The sequence below is a fragment of the Bubalus bubalis genome, chromosome 9, assembly GCF_019923935.1.
Source record: "Bubalus bubalis isolate 160015118507 breed Murrah chromosome 9, NDDB_SH_1, whole genome shotgun sequence".
Lineage (NCBI taxonomy): Eukaryota > Metazoa > Chordata > Mammalia > Artiodactyla > Bovidae > Bubalus > Bubalus bubalis.
This window is the reverse complement of record NC_059165.1, coordinates 52,729,062-52,742,359: the sequence shown is the minus strand read 5'-3', so window position 1 is coordinate 52,742,359 and position 13,298 is coordinate 52,729,062. Positions and strand designations below refer to the sequence as shown.

Sequence of the window (13,298 nt, the reverse complement as noted above, 5' to 3'; positions counted from 1 at the left end):
TTCCTTTTAAATAAACCTGCATACTAAGATCACTGGTGGGAAACTAGGAAGTTGAAAGGAAAGAGAAAGAAGACAAAAGCAGGCAGTCGGGATGACCCACCACAAGCTGATAGGGACCATTCCTAGCTTCTTAGAAATGTGTACCCCACTTTGTCCACCAGCCTCTGGCTCAGGTAGAGACACAGACAGACTTCAATAAACATTTGCTGGGGTAAGTGTGGGAGGTATCAATATTTCTGCTTGTTACTCTTATCCAGCCTCAAAACAAGCCAACATTGCCTTTGATGGCTGGCTTCATCTCCACCAGAATTCCCCCCACCCCTGCCGCCCCCTCCCCCACACACACACCTGCCCCAAAGCTGAAGAATTGGAATGGTTTTATACCAAGTGCCATGGAGTCATACAGTGGACTGCTATGCAGCACTTAAAAAGCAGAAATCAGAACTGTATAATGTATAATCTACATTATACTAGCAGATAGCACATGTAATGGTAATGATCAGTAAGATGCAAAATATACCTGTCTGATGTCACTTAGGTGACATTTTAAAAGACACGTTATGTGTGTAAAATCACAGAAAGTAGTCTGTAAAATGTATACAATCACAGTCATAATTGCAGCTGTTTGGGGGAAGTATGAAAGGGAATGAATTTGGCCTGAAGATTGAGGTGGAAAAACTTTTCCTATAGGTTTTAATATATAAAAATGATAAAGCAAAAGTTGATGAATTATAAATAATAGTTAACTGCAAGTGATGTTAACTTGGATCTTTTCCAGGATATTTTCTTTCTTTCTTGTGTTTCTAAATTTGCCTCCATTTAAGCAGTTTTGTTGTTCAGATGCAAACAAAATAAGTTATGTCTGTGCATATCCTGTGGGAATAAAACTAGACGGTTCTATCAGAAGTTACACCTTTCTTGCATCACAGCATAGGTTCTTCCTGAAGAAGACACCTCTTTACCTAGGGAGCCTGAGCTGCTTCGAGCAGCTCACCTGTTGACCTCCTCCCAAAGTATAGGCCAAAGGTCAAACACTGTCTACAGTTAATAATCTGATAAGTGGCCAGGTCTAGGGAGAATCTAGAAACTCCTTGATTTCCTTAATAAGACACATTGCTGTTTCTTTTATATTTTCTGTCTAGGATGTTCGTTTCCATGGGTGGTGACTGCCCCCTTGATATCTCAAAATGATGCTTATGTAACACTGCAGAGTTAATATCAGGTCAGGAAAGGGTGTGGGGGTTGGTAGGAAAGGCCTGTAGCTCTTCTGGGCCCTGTTCAGTGGAATGGAAAAGATGTGTCTCCATTTGCCTGCTAGGAAAAAGTTGATTTCTTTCTGGATATGAGGGAAAGTTACCAGTTTGGTTATCTACAAAGGGGGAAAAAAGAGAAAGATGATTCTAGACAGGATTGGGTGTATTAAACACAATGGATAAGCTACAACCCTATAGGCCAAGTCTTCTGCCCATCCCCCAAACAAGAATGGTTCTCTGTTTACATATTTTCTTCCTACACTAAAGAACATCACTGGATCTTTGGTAAACAAAATTGTCTGCACATCAGGACAGAACTCGGAAATATGGCAAATTGTGATCATATCCCTCTTTCTGTTTCTGACCTGACAACTTACAGGGTCAGTGCTTAGTACACTTTGTGTTGTGGGAAGATGGGCTACTTGAGAAAAGCCTGAGGTGTGAAGAAAAATCTAAGAGTGGCAGGCTTGGAGTGTGGTGTGAAAGCTATGTGTACTGAGGTTTTACTCACAAAATTGAAGAGAATGTAGCCCCTGTCTGCAATATTAACAATCACAACTCCTTAAAATTGATGTTCTCTTTAGGACTAAGCCTCTCTGATGTCATCTGTGGCTCAACCTTTACTATTCCCCACTTATTCTGGACTCTGAATGCAATAATGAAACACACAGGGCACTCCATTGCTTCTCCCTAGCCTGCAAGGAAATACTAAGAGTATCCCACCCACTTCTTCCTCACCCTCTTCCTCAGGGATTACAAGCCCTTTGTTTGTAGCCCAGAGATACAGTTGAGTTCTCTCTCTCTCATCTCCATCATCCCCTCTGAGCTTCCTCCAGCCACCTGTTACCTCCTGCCCCTCCCTCCCCTCCCCCATATTATTTAATCTCTTGCTTCCTAATTGCTGACTCTGTCTTTGCTCTCCATTTAATGCTGCTTTTTCAAGTCCAGAAGGCACTTTGCCAGCAGTTGGCTTTCATTATGAAAAGTAGCATTTCCTTAATGAGTCTGCCTTCCAAATGAAGGCTTTACTTACATTTCCTCTAATAGGAAAAGGAGCTTTTCTTCTAGATTTGCATAGGGGCTACTCAAATTCCTTTTCAATTACTCATCCTTAGTCCAGGTTCACTTGGGACACTTTATTCTATTCTGACTCTAACTTGTAGTCCTGTCATGTGCAAAAAGTTCAAGAGGAAATCAACAGGTGTCATATTAAAAAATAATACATGATAAGGAAATATTGCACTAATAAAAGTAGCAATAGCTAATATTAATACTTTGCAAATTCTGTGCCAGGCATGGTGCTAGTTGCCTCACACAGATTGTCTCATGTTGGAGAAGACTCTTGAAAGTACCTGGGACTGCAAGGAGATCAAACCAGTCAATCCTAAAGGAAATCAGTTCTGAATATTCATTGAAAGGACTGATGCTGAAGCTGAAGCTCCAATACTTTGGCCACCTAATGCTGAGAGCCAACTCATTGGAAAAGACCCTGATGCTGGGAAAGATTGAAGGCAGGAGGAGAAGGGAATGACAGAGGATGAGATGGTAGGATGGCATCACCGACTCAATGGATATGAGCCTGAGCAGGTTCAGGAGTTGGTGATGGACAGGGACAGGCATGCTGCAGTCCATGGGTCTCAAAGAGTCAGACACAACCGAGTCACTGAACTGAACTGATGAGCCGTATTTGTCCCATGCATGAGATATGCTCAAGTCATATGGCTGATATGAACTTTTAATTATTGTTTTATATAAAATCTAGGTTTTTATCCTTTTGCAGGGTAGACCTAAAGATCTGGCCCCAGGGCCTGTGTTTGCACTTTAGCAACAATCTTTTTGATGGAGGCTGGATTTCGCAGGTCGCCAGTGTCCCAGCAGGCACTAATATCTTCCACCTGGTCCAGCTCATTCATTTGCATTTCCCTCTTGGCTCTTGTAGGCATCTAAGCTTGTGATTTCTGCAGAAGGCATTGTTTCTCCCACTTGAGAGAGGGGCAATTTAAAAGCCATGATCAGTGTCAGTTTTCCATACCAGTTTCCAGGAAAGTTTTTTTATAATTATGTTAAAAATTATCAAAGCTGTAAATATACACTTTTCAGGGCTTTTTAGCTCTTGCGTATTATCTGAGCTTCCTAGCTGCCAACAATTATTGAGCACCTGTACTGCGAAAATACATTAAGTATTATCACAAATTAAATGTGATTTCATTTGTCTTTGAGGTGAGGACTGTTATGATCTTCAAGTTCAGGGAAGAAAAGAAATATGTTCCATGAAACTCTGCGACTTGCTGGCATGGTCAAGCCCAAACTCAGAACTTGTGCCTTTGATATTATAGTAACTTCCAGGGTCAGAGGAAAGAGGGGATGTCTTTTTATGACTGAAAATTAACTTGATCACCCATCAAAAAATGTTTATAATTAACCTATTTTCTCAAAGATATAGAAAATCATAATACAATATTTCTTTTATATGTGTTACATAGAGCACTGCTGGGAATTCCCTGGTGGTCCAGTGGTTAGGACTCAGCACTCACTACAGGGGCCCAGGTTCAATCCCTGGTGGAGGAATTAAGACACTGCAAGCCACATAGCATGGCCAAAAGTAATTTTTTTTAAAAAGCATTGCTGACCTCATTTTAAACTTGTCTTCACACTTAAAAAATATTTTGCTTTCCTCCCTCTTTATAAGTCCAGGTCCACTTCTGATGAGGCCATGTAGTGGGTGCTCCCAGATGTTAGATGTTCTCTGTTATTTCTGAAATTGTCATTTTCAAGAATGAAACATTTTACTGCAGTGGTTCGGATTAACTTAATTTCAGCTACTGTCTGTAATCAGGTACACCTGAGTACACCATATCATAAGAATTCCTTTTCTTTTTATCTCCCAGATACCTAGCTGAAGTTTTCAGACCCCTTTTGAGTGAAGATGAATGTTTCTGCTGGAATAATGTAAGTGGCAGGTCCACGTCTGGGTAGACTCGACTATGGGAGCCAACACTTCAAGCAAACCACCAGTGTTTGATGAAAATGATGATGGTGAGAAATGTTCACTAATTGTATATAAATATAGAACTTAACAGAATTCAGATATAAGCTCCTCACTTCATAAATAAATTGCCATGTACTGGATTGGCCACAAAGTTCCTTCAGGGTTTTCCATAGCATCTTAGGAAAAAACCAGAGTGAACTTCTTTGCCAACCCAATAAGACCTTTAAAAAAGGTAGAAATGCAAGGATAAGCCTGAGCATAACCTTGCATGCTAAGAGCTGGATTTTACCTTCCACTTTCCATAGTACCTTGGACAGCTTTCTTAATCATGACTCTACCAATGCCCTTTGTCCAAAGGGAGCTGTGAGTGGGCACCTGGTTTCAATAGAAGACCTTGAAACTAAATGATTTCTAATTCTCTGTGCTGCTCCCTTGACAGATGAACTTAGCCCTGTTACAGAAAATTTCTTATATTATCAAATTTCATGTGAATAATAATACTCATAATATTATAGAGTGGAGTGAGGCAAGTTTGTGCCTTCTGAGCTTCCAACTTACATATTCCTATGGGTCCTTGCAAATTTCCACAATGCTAGGTCACAGGAAAAAGAATCAGTTTCATTGGAGAAAAGTGAAACTTTACAGCAGCCTTATAGGCATATGATGTTAGGTTGTCTGGGGAAAAGGTGGCCCTGGACCCCAGCTAGTAACTTGCCCAGGTACCCCAGAGGAAGCCCCCAGAATCATTTCCAGAGAGTTCTGTCAATTGGACCACAAAGGAAATGAATGAGTGGAAATTCAGGAGATTTGAGCCCTAGTCCTCTTCTCAACTACCTGTGTGGCTCAGGAAGTTTACCTTCAACTTCCTCATCAATCGAGAGGAAAGGGTAGTAAACTTGAAGTTCTTTTTCAACTCCAGAAGTTTATCATTTTGAGATCCTAAAGGCACTTTGCAAAAATGATGAAACAGCATCTGAATCATCAAGGAAACTTTGTTAAAACAGAAACTTATGAGTAACAGTGACTTAAAGAAGATGGTTGTGTTTTTCTTTCTCATGTTAGCAATCTAGGCATAAGTGATCCAGGTGAGATGTGACTCTGAAGGGTTAGGGACTCTGGCTCTGACAAGCTGGCTTCTTTCTAGCCCTTCATAGCCCGAGTGTTACTGCCACCCTCATGCCTCAGGGTGGCTCAGCACCAAATCACATCCCAGCATGGGAAGGGGGAGAGCGGGGAGACCAAGCCCACTCCTTTTAAGGATGTGATCTGCCTGTTGCTTGTCACTTACACTTACATACCTAGTTACAAGGGAGACTGAGAAGTTTAGTTAGTTATCTTGCATGGCCATGAACCTTCTAAAAATAAGGTGTTCTGTTTTGTTATACAAGAAGGGGACAATTAGCTATCTGGCATGGCTGGGGAACAAACAAAAGTCTGCTCTGGTCTTAGTTTTTGAGTTTTTGTTTGAACCCTTTAAGAAAACAAATACCTGGCCGATCAAGATGCTTTGTTGCCAGCTGTTCATTATCAATTCAGAGATGTGTCATGGCTACCTATACAAAATACTGCAGAGGAACCCTGAAATTATATGGTTTGAAAATGGTCTTAAGAAAACTTTTTTCCACTCATATCTGTAGCCTTGCTTTGTGCTTTCAAGCTGTAAAGTCAAGCATCTAAAGTGTGTTACTTGATTTTTTCCATGTCTAAAATAGGAAGACAAAAAGACTTGGGTTTCATGTGTTTGGTTCACTGTGGTCCCTACAGATTCATAGCTAAGGTTGTACATGATGCTGGTCCTCAGAGAAGAGAGGAGGAAAGAGAGGCCAGCTTCATGCTTGTTACTTGTTAGGGGTATGTGTCATTTTAAGGTACTAGGATAGCATGATAATGAGAAAAGAGAGAGCTCTAAATCTTTAATCCAGCCAGCCCTTGATTTCATGGAGTGCCCAAGAAAGTTACTTCCCCCAAGGAATTGTGGCAAATGAGAAAGCAGGTATCACTTTAAAAGTAACTTTAAGGGGCTCTGGGAAAACTAGGTTGGAGTGAAATTAGGCAGAAGGAGCAAGCCCTCTTTCTTAACACCCTCTGTGGTGGTGGTTGTTCAGCCGTGTCTAAATCTTTGCAACCCCATGGACTGAAACACACCAGGCTTCCCTGTCCTTTACTATCTCCTGGAGTTTGCTCACTCATGTCCATTGAGTCAGTGATGCCGTTCAACCATCTCATCCTCTGCCGCCCCCTTCTCCTCCTGCCTTCAATCATTCCCAGCATCAAGGTCCTTTCCAACAAGTTGGCTCTTAGCATCAGGTGGCCAAAGTATTGGAGCTTCAACTTCAGCATCAGTCCTTCCAATGATTATTCAGGGTTGATTTCCTTTAGGATTGACTGGTTTGATCTCCTTGCAGTCCAAGGGACTATCAAGAGTTTTCTCTAGCAACACATTATTGATCTTCAGAGTTCAGCCTTCTTCATGACCCCACTCTCACATCCACACATGACTACTGTAAAAACCATAGCTTTGACTATATGGACCTTTGTCAGCAAAGTGATGTCTTTGTTTTTAATATGCTGTCTAGGTTTATCATAGCTTTCCTTTCAATACACTCTAGGTCACCATTTTTTGTTGTCCTGGCCCCCAGCAGATGAGCCTACAGTAGCATCCTTAGAGAGAAGACCTGTGCATAACAGTATGTCTGCGCTTCCCAGGGCAAGACTCTGAGTCCGTTTACATGCTGAGTTGTAAAGCTCAAGTAGAAAGACAAATGCATCTGCTACGAGCCCATCCCTCCGCTGGCTGTGAGGAGCAGAGTAGGGCACAAGATGCCCCTTCCCTGCCTTTGTGGAGGTCTTGTTCTAATGGTGGGAGGCAAACAAGAAACTAGTTAATGAATACACAAACCAGATAACTTCAGACAGTGTTCAAGTGCCACCAAGGGAAGGATCTGAGGACCTTATGGAGAGTGACAGGGTGATGGTGAGGAGACTTCAGATAGGGTGTGGCCAGAGCTGGCCTGAGGAAGTAATACCTGAGATAAAGCCTGGAAAAATGTGAGGAAGCCACTCACGTAATAACAGAATAGTTCAAGCACAAGAAAAAGTCCAAATAATGCAAAGTCGGAAATGACCAGTTGCCTGTATCTCCACATTCTGATGAGAATGAGTTTGTATATTATGAAAAGGGATCATATTTAATTGCCATATTAATTTTTTTACAAGATCATTGAGTTTTGGGGAGGAGAATTATGACATTCTGGTTATTTCTTAAATGAGTAAATCCTATAACGTAGATTTGGCTCCTTTCATAGCTCTGGACTGAGCACAAGGAAAATTTTTATTTGATTGCTATGAGGCTCCTAACCAAGAAACAATGACCAAAAGCACTGACTGATCCAAGAACATTAATGCCTATATTATATATGATCTCTGTATTTTTATATAAATAATCAAATGGAGCCAGAATCTAGGGCACTTAAATGAACCAATTTAATTATTTTAAAATATTGCTGAAAAGAATCCCAAGATGTGATGGAAAAGTGTTTACTATTCCCTTTATACATTTGAGAAGAAAATTTGCACCCATTTTCCCAAGTAATATTTCAAGATTTCTTTCTCATGGAAAAAATGTTTTGGTTTACTTCAAAGGTAATTAAGGAATAAGATGTTAGTGGAGGTCCTTTGAGATAAGCTATTCTTGCTGGAATTCATCCTGACACTTTCTGTTTCATGCTGGTCCATCTGATACTGACCTTGAGAGAATCATTCTGTTAGTTACTTATGTTGATCTTTGTTTAGCGAAAACAAAGTATAAGCTTTATAGCTGCTGAAGAAGAGCAGGCTTGCTTAGTTAATTACTGTTAAGTCATTTCTTACCAAGTAGATCATACATGATGCTACTGTTTTGTGGTTTAGGGTAAACCTAAGTTCTGATTATTTTGTGTGTGTGTGTGTGTGTGTGTGGTATAATATATATGGGCTTCCCTGGTGGCTCAGATGGTAAAGAATCTGCCTGCAGTGCAGGAGACCTGGATTTGATCCCTGGGTCAGGAAGATATCCTGGAGAAGGAATGGCTATCCACTCCAGTGCCCACCCATTCTCTTGCCTGGAGAATGCCATGGACAGCAGAGCCTGGCAGGCTACAGTCCATGGGGTCACAAAGAGTTGGAGATGACTGAGTGACCAACACTCTAATATATATAATAAAATGTACCATTTTCCCCACTTTTAAGTGTACAGTTCAATGGCATTGAGGGGGTACATCTGGGGGCAGCCATCACCACCATCTATCTCTGGACCCCATGGACTGTAGCCCACCAAGCTCCTCTGTCCACGGGATTTCCCAGGCAAGAATACTGGAGTGGGTTGCCATTCCCTCCTCCAAGGGATCTTCCCAACCCAGGGATCTAACCTGCGTCTCCCTAGGCTCCTGTACTGCAGGCAGATTCTTTACCCCTGAGCCACCTGGAAAGACCCTGGAACTTTTTAATCTTCCTGAAGTTTTGTAGCCATTAAACATTAATTCTCCATTCCCTCATCTCCTTAGCCCCTGACAACCACTATTCTACTTTATGTCTCTATGATTTTAACTGTTCTGTGTGCATATATTAGTCACTCAGTCATGTCTGACTTTGTGAGACCCCATGGACTATAGTCTGCCAATCTCCTCTTGTCCACGGGATTCTCCAGGCAAAAATCCCGGAGTGGATTGGCATTTCCTTCTCCAAGGGATCTTCCTGATTCAGGGATGGAATCCGGGTCTCCTACATTCACAGGTGGATTCTCTACCATGTGAGCCACCAGGGAAGCCCTTTAACTGTTCTAGATACCTTATAAAGTAGACTCATGTATTATTTGTCCTTTTGTGTTTGGTGTATTTCAGTTGTCAAGGTTCATCCATACTGGAGCGTGTATCAGAATTTCATTCCTTTTTAAGGCTGAAAAATAGTCTACACTGTATGCAGATAACACATTTTGAATTTAGTCTTTCATTCATCAATGAACATTGGGTTATTTCTACCTTTTGAATACTATAAATAATGCTGCTGTGAACACGGGTGTACAAGTATCTGTTCAAGCCTGTTTTCAAATGGTACATGCTTTAGAAGTAGAATTCCTGGATCACATGATAATTCTTTAATTTTTTGAGGAACCACTCACCACACTATCTTCTACCTAATTATGTTCTACATTTTAGTAGTGGGAGACCACTTGACATAGTAGACCAGGGCCCTGGTAGTGAAAACCCATACACAGATTCAAATCTCAGCTGTGCCACAAACTAGCAATCTGTGTATTTTCATGTGGAAAATCAAAGGAGGTATAGCCTGATCAACCTTCAAACACCAGAGTCAATCTGACTAATTATAAACGTTCTAAAAGGATTTGAAATACCATAAAAAAATGGTCCCCCAAATTAAATAATTGCTAGTGAATTAATTTGGAAAAAAAATCCTTCTGTTGTACAAGTTATTTAATATCTGTAAGCTCAGTTTCTTCATATATAAAATGCAAGTAAATTGGACATATACTTCATTGGGTCACTGTGAGGGTAGGCTGAACTAATGCAGGTAAAATACTCAGCAAGGTGTATCATATAAAGTAACCACCCACTTAATGCTAGTTATAACACTGTTTACCAGTATCAGAGTCTCTGAGCATGAACTCTTTTAAGTATTTCTACTTCGGAAAGACACAGCATTGATGACATGCAACTGTGTAGATGCCGCAGTTAATATGACCTATTCACAATTCTATCAACAGAGTTGGATTGCCAGATGGCAGAGCTTATATATTCTGTGAAAACCTATGTAAGTCCTCTGAAAAGAAGCCAAATTATTAACTTCACAAAAACATAATCTCATCTGGTTTTTCTTTGATCTCCTCTGAGGTGATTATATTTTCATTTAAGGCAAAATCATGAACTCATTGGGTTGAAAAATCAATAAATTAACTTTTCCTGATTTAAGTCCAAAGCAGATTGTTTAAGTAATCCCATTTGACCAGACATTGTGATAGTTTTCCCCCAAAACCAACTACCATGTGGATACTATGAGAAATAAGGAATAATACAGAAAAACTTTTTAAGTTTTCTAAAAGAAAAGAAATACGGGTAGTAGTAGTTATTAATGTTTATAAATTGTTATATCTGCTTTATTTCCTCTCTCTCTTTTTTTTTTTCGCTTGTTTTATTAAAAGATTAGCATTTTCAAAGCCCAGTTGTTGAGGTTTTCAGGCTGACGTAGGGAAAGAAATTCTTTAACACAGGAGAAAGTGGACTTGGTTATAATTCAGGGTCTGGGCAACAGAAGAGGATCTTGTAATCACTGCAAGTTGTATGTGTTTCCAAGCACATACAAATCATGTAGAGGTGATGGAGTTGGTTTAGTTAAACCAAGAGACAACTTTCTTCTGGAGGACTGTAGCTGAGAAAAGTTGGCCTTACATTTAAACGGCTCTACAAAGAGTACATCGATGCTGAGTTTGCAGAGAGAGCTCAATTATTGCATTGTTCTTTGGACTTGCTGCAAACTCAGTATTCTGCTTTCATTTGGCATCACTTGTCTCCTAGGATGTGTGCGACTGCTTCCAGTTTTCCTACATCTTCTTTGGAGACAGAGGCAATGGGTCCTTCAAAATGTTGGGCCAAAAAAATTGGCCACAGATTTGCAATCCAAAAGAAATGGGAGGTTACTGAATTCATTCCAGCCCTGAAGGACTTTCAGACTCTTCCTTGTTATTTTAATGTCCCAGTGGGGTACGCAAATGAATTTCAGACTTCCCCCTCTCAAACTTGAGTAATGTTGTCTGATATTATTTAGTATTTTGTGTTAAAATGGTTGGGAAAGTAAAATGAACATTTCCCTAGTGAGAACTGGCTCCTTAAAACCATTTCTTGGACAGTCTAACATTTAGTTAAAGGATTTGTCATAAATAATCTCAGATCCACTGGTTTATGGCAACAAACACTTTTAATTTGGGAGAGCTTTATTTCCCCCATGCTAAGGTATCAGAAGAGTCAAGGAGAAACAGGCTAGACAGAGCCAAGAAAAGAGACATCAAAGACAGAGGCAGTGATTCCAATTTGCATGTTTCCTGAGCAGTGGGTTAGAAAAACATGTTTGGGAGAATCTACACAAATAAATTTAGGCAACTTACATCCTGCCTGTGGAGATTCACAGTGCTTATTAGCATAATAATGGCTCTGAAATGTGCAACAATATTGAAATCTCAGTACTTTGATAATTTTCAAACTTATTTCAAAATTAAATTAGGTTGTGTAAAACCTTTTAATACCTTGTGGCAAATAATTCTCTGTGGATCTCAATTTGGGAAGCAAAAGTTCATGAACACTTTCTATTGGAAACATCGTTTCTTCCCATTTATCCCTTTCTTCCCCCTTCCCTGATTTAATAGCTTGCAGAATCTCCACAGCTGAAAAGCGATGATGTTCTTCTGTAAAGTTTCCTGCCTACAAGTTTTTCAGGCAACACAATGCATGTTTATGGAGGTTAATGAGTGAAACACAGGGTAGCTCTGTTTAATGGTGGGATGCTTGCAGTCCCTATGGGAATTAGATTGGAAGATAAGTTCTTTTGTGTATTTAAATAACATTTTAGTTCAGAGTGTCTTATGCACAAAGTATGTTGAAGCAGTTACTCATTGTTAAACAATCATGCTGTACTTTTTTTCCAATCCAAAGCTACAGACATTTTTTTTTCATCTTGAAACTAACCTAGGTTGAAAAATTAAATTGGTTAGCTAGCTTCAATATTCAGCAACTACTTCAATGAGAATGGGAGTGAAGGCCTTCAGAGAATCTGACTTCTGCTATATGGGCTTCCCAAGTGGCGCTAGTGGTAAAGACCCTGCCTGCCAGTGCAGGAGACATAAGAGACACAGGTTTGAGCCCTGGGCTGTGAAGATCCCCTGGAGGAGGAAATGGCAACCCACTCCAGTTTTCTGGCCTGGAGAATCCCATGGGCAGAGGTAGGCTACAGTCCATACGGTCGCAAAGAGTCAGACATGACTGAAGTGACTTAGCACATATGAGTGTGGCCTTACAAGTGTAAATTCACTTACAGAGACCCAGGACTTTACCAATTCAGGTTCTATCAATGATACAGGGATTTCAACTATACATTGCTCTAGGGCTGTTTGTGGAAATTTCGTTTTTAAACACACGTACACAATGATGGAATTATATTCCTCTTAAAATAGGATGCAGCACAATTTATATGGTTGAAAGGACTGAAAAAGCTATGGTTATAGATTTTGAACTCACTAGACTGGCAGAGGCTTTTTTTTTTTTTCCTCCTGAACTATTTCCTTCCTGGAGGCATATTTACAGTACAATAAGTTATATTAACCTTGTTCTACCCTTGAGTTACCTATGTTTTTCTGTTATTTCTAAGAAGAGTTGACAGTAGGGGTTGGTATGCTTTTTCTGTGGTGGGCCAGATAGTAAATCTTTTATGCTGTGCTGTTCAGCCTCTGTCACAATGACTCACTTTGCTGTAGCCCCATGAAGGCAGCCATAGACAGTGGGGAAACTAACAAATATGGCTCTATTTCAGTAACACTTTTACTTGTAGACACTGAAATTTGAATTTCACATCATATTCACTTGTCACAAAATATTTTGATTTGCCAAACATTTAAAAACATGAAAGCCATTTTTAGCTTATGAGCCATATAAAAATAGAGGGTGGAATTTGACCTGCATGCCATGTTGTACTAACCCTTGCTCTAAAGCATCCTGAAGGCATTTGTTTGTGTGTGCCAGGGGCTCATCTGATATCCATTCATGACCATCGAGCTGTCACTAAAAGATTGGGTAAGAAGACTGACATCTGTTCTCTACAGATGCTTAACAAAGGCAGTCTTCAGAGACTCTGTTTTTCTTCATCAGTTTGAGTCAGTAGAAGTACTTGGACCAATAAATCTACTATTTTAGAGAATAAATTATATTATTTTTGTAAATATATGTATTATTTGGTAGCCTAGATTCAATTCAATGTAACTCACTTGAAATATCATTAGGTAGAGTTTATTTCCTACA

General features: G+C 40.0%; 2 protein-coding genes across 3 annotated transcripts in view; one reads left to right on the top strand and one right to left on the bottom strand.

Annotated features, from left to right (window-relative positions):
• Positions 1-13,298, top strand: part of STK32A (serine/threonine kinase 32A) — a 133,946-nt gene that overhangs the window by 487 nt on the left and 120,161 nt on the right. Inside the window, exon 2 of the mRNA XM_006069396.4 lies at positions 4,142-4,289. Within this exon, the coding sequence (XP_006069458.1) occupies positions 4,238-4,289 (52 nt within the window). The 5' untranslated portion in view covers positions 4,142-4,237. The remainder of the gene's footprint in view (positions 1-4,141; positions 4,290-13,298) is intronic.
• Positions 1-13,298, bottom strand: part of PPP2R2B (protein phosphatase 2 regulatory subunit Bbeta) — a 704,283-nt gene that overhangs the window by 658,879 nt on the left and 32,106 nt on the right. The gene's annotated exons all lie outside the window — the stretch shown is intronic.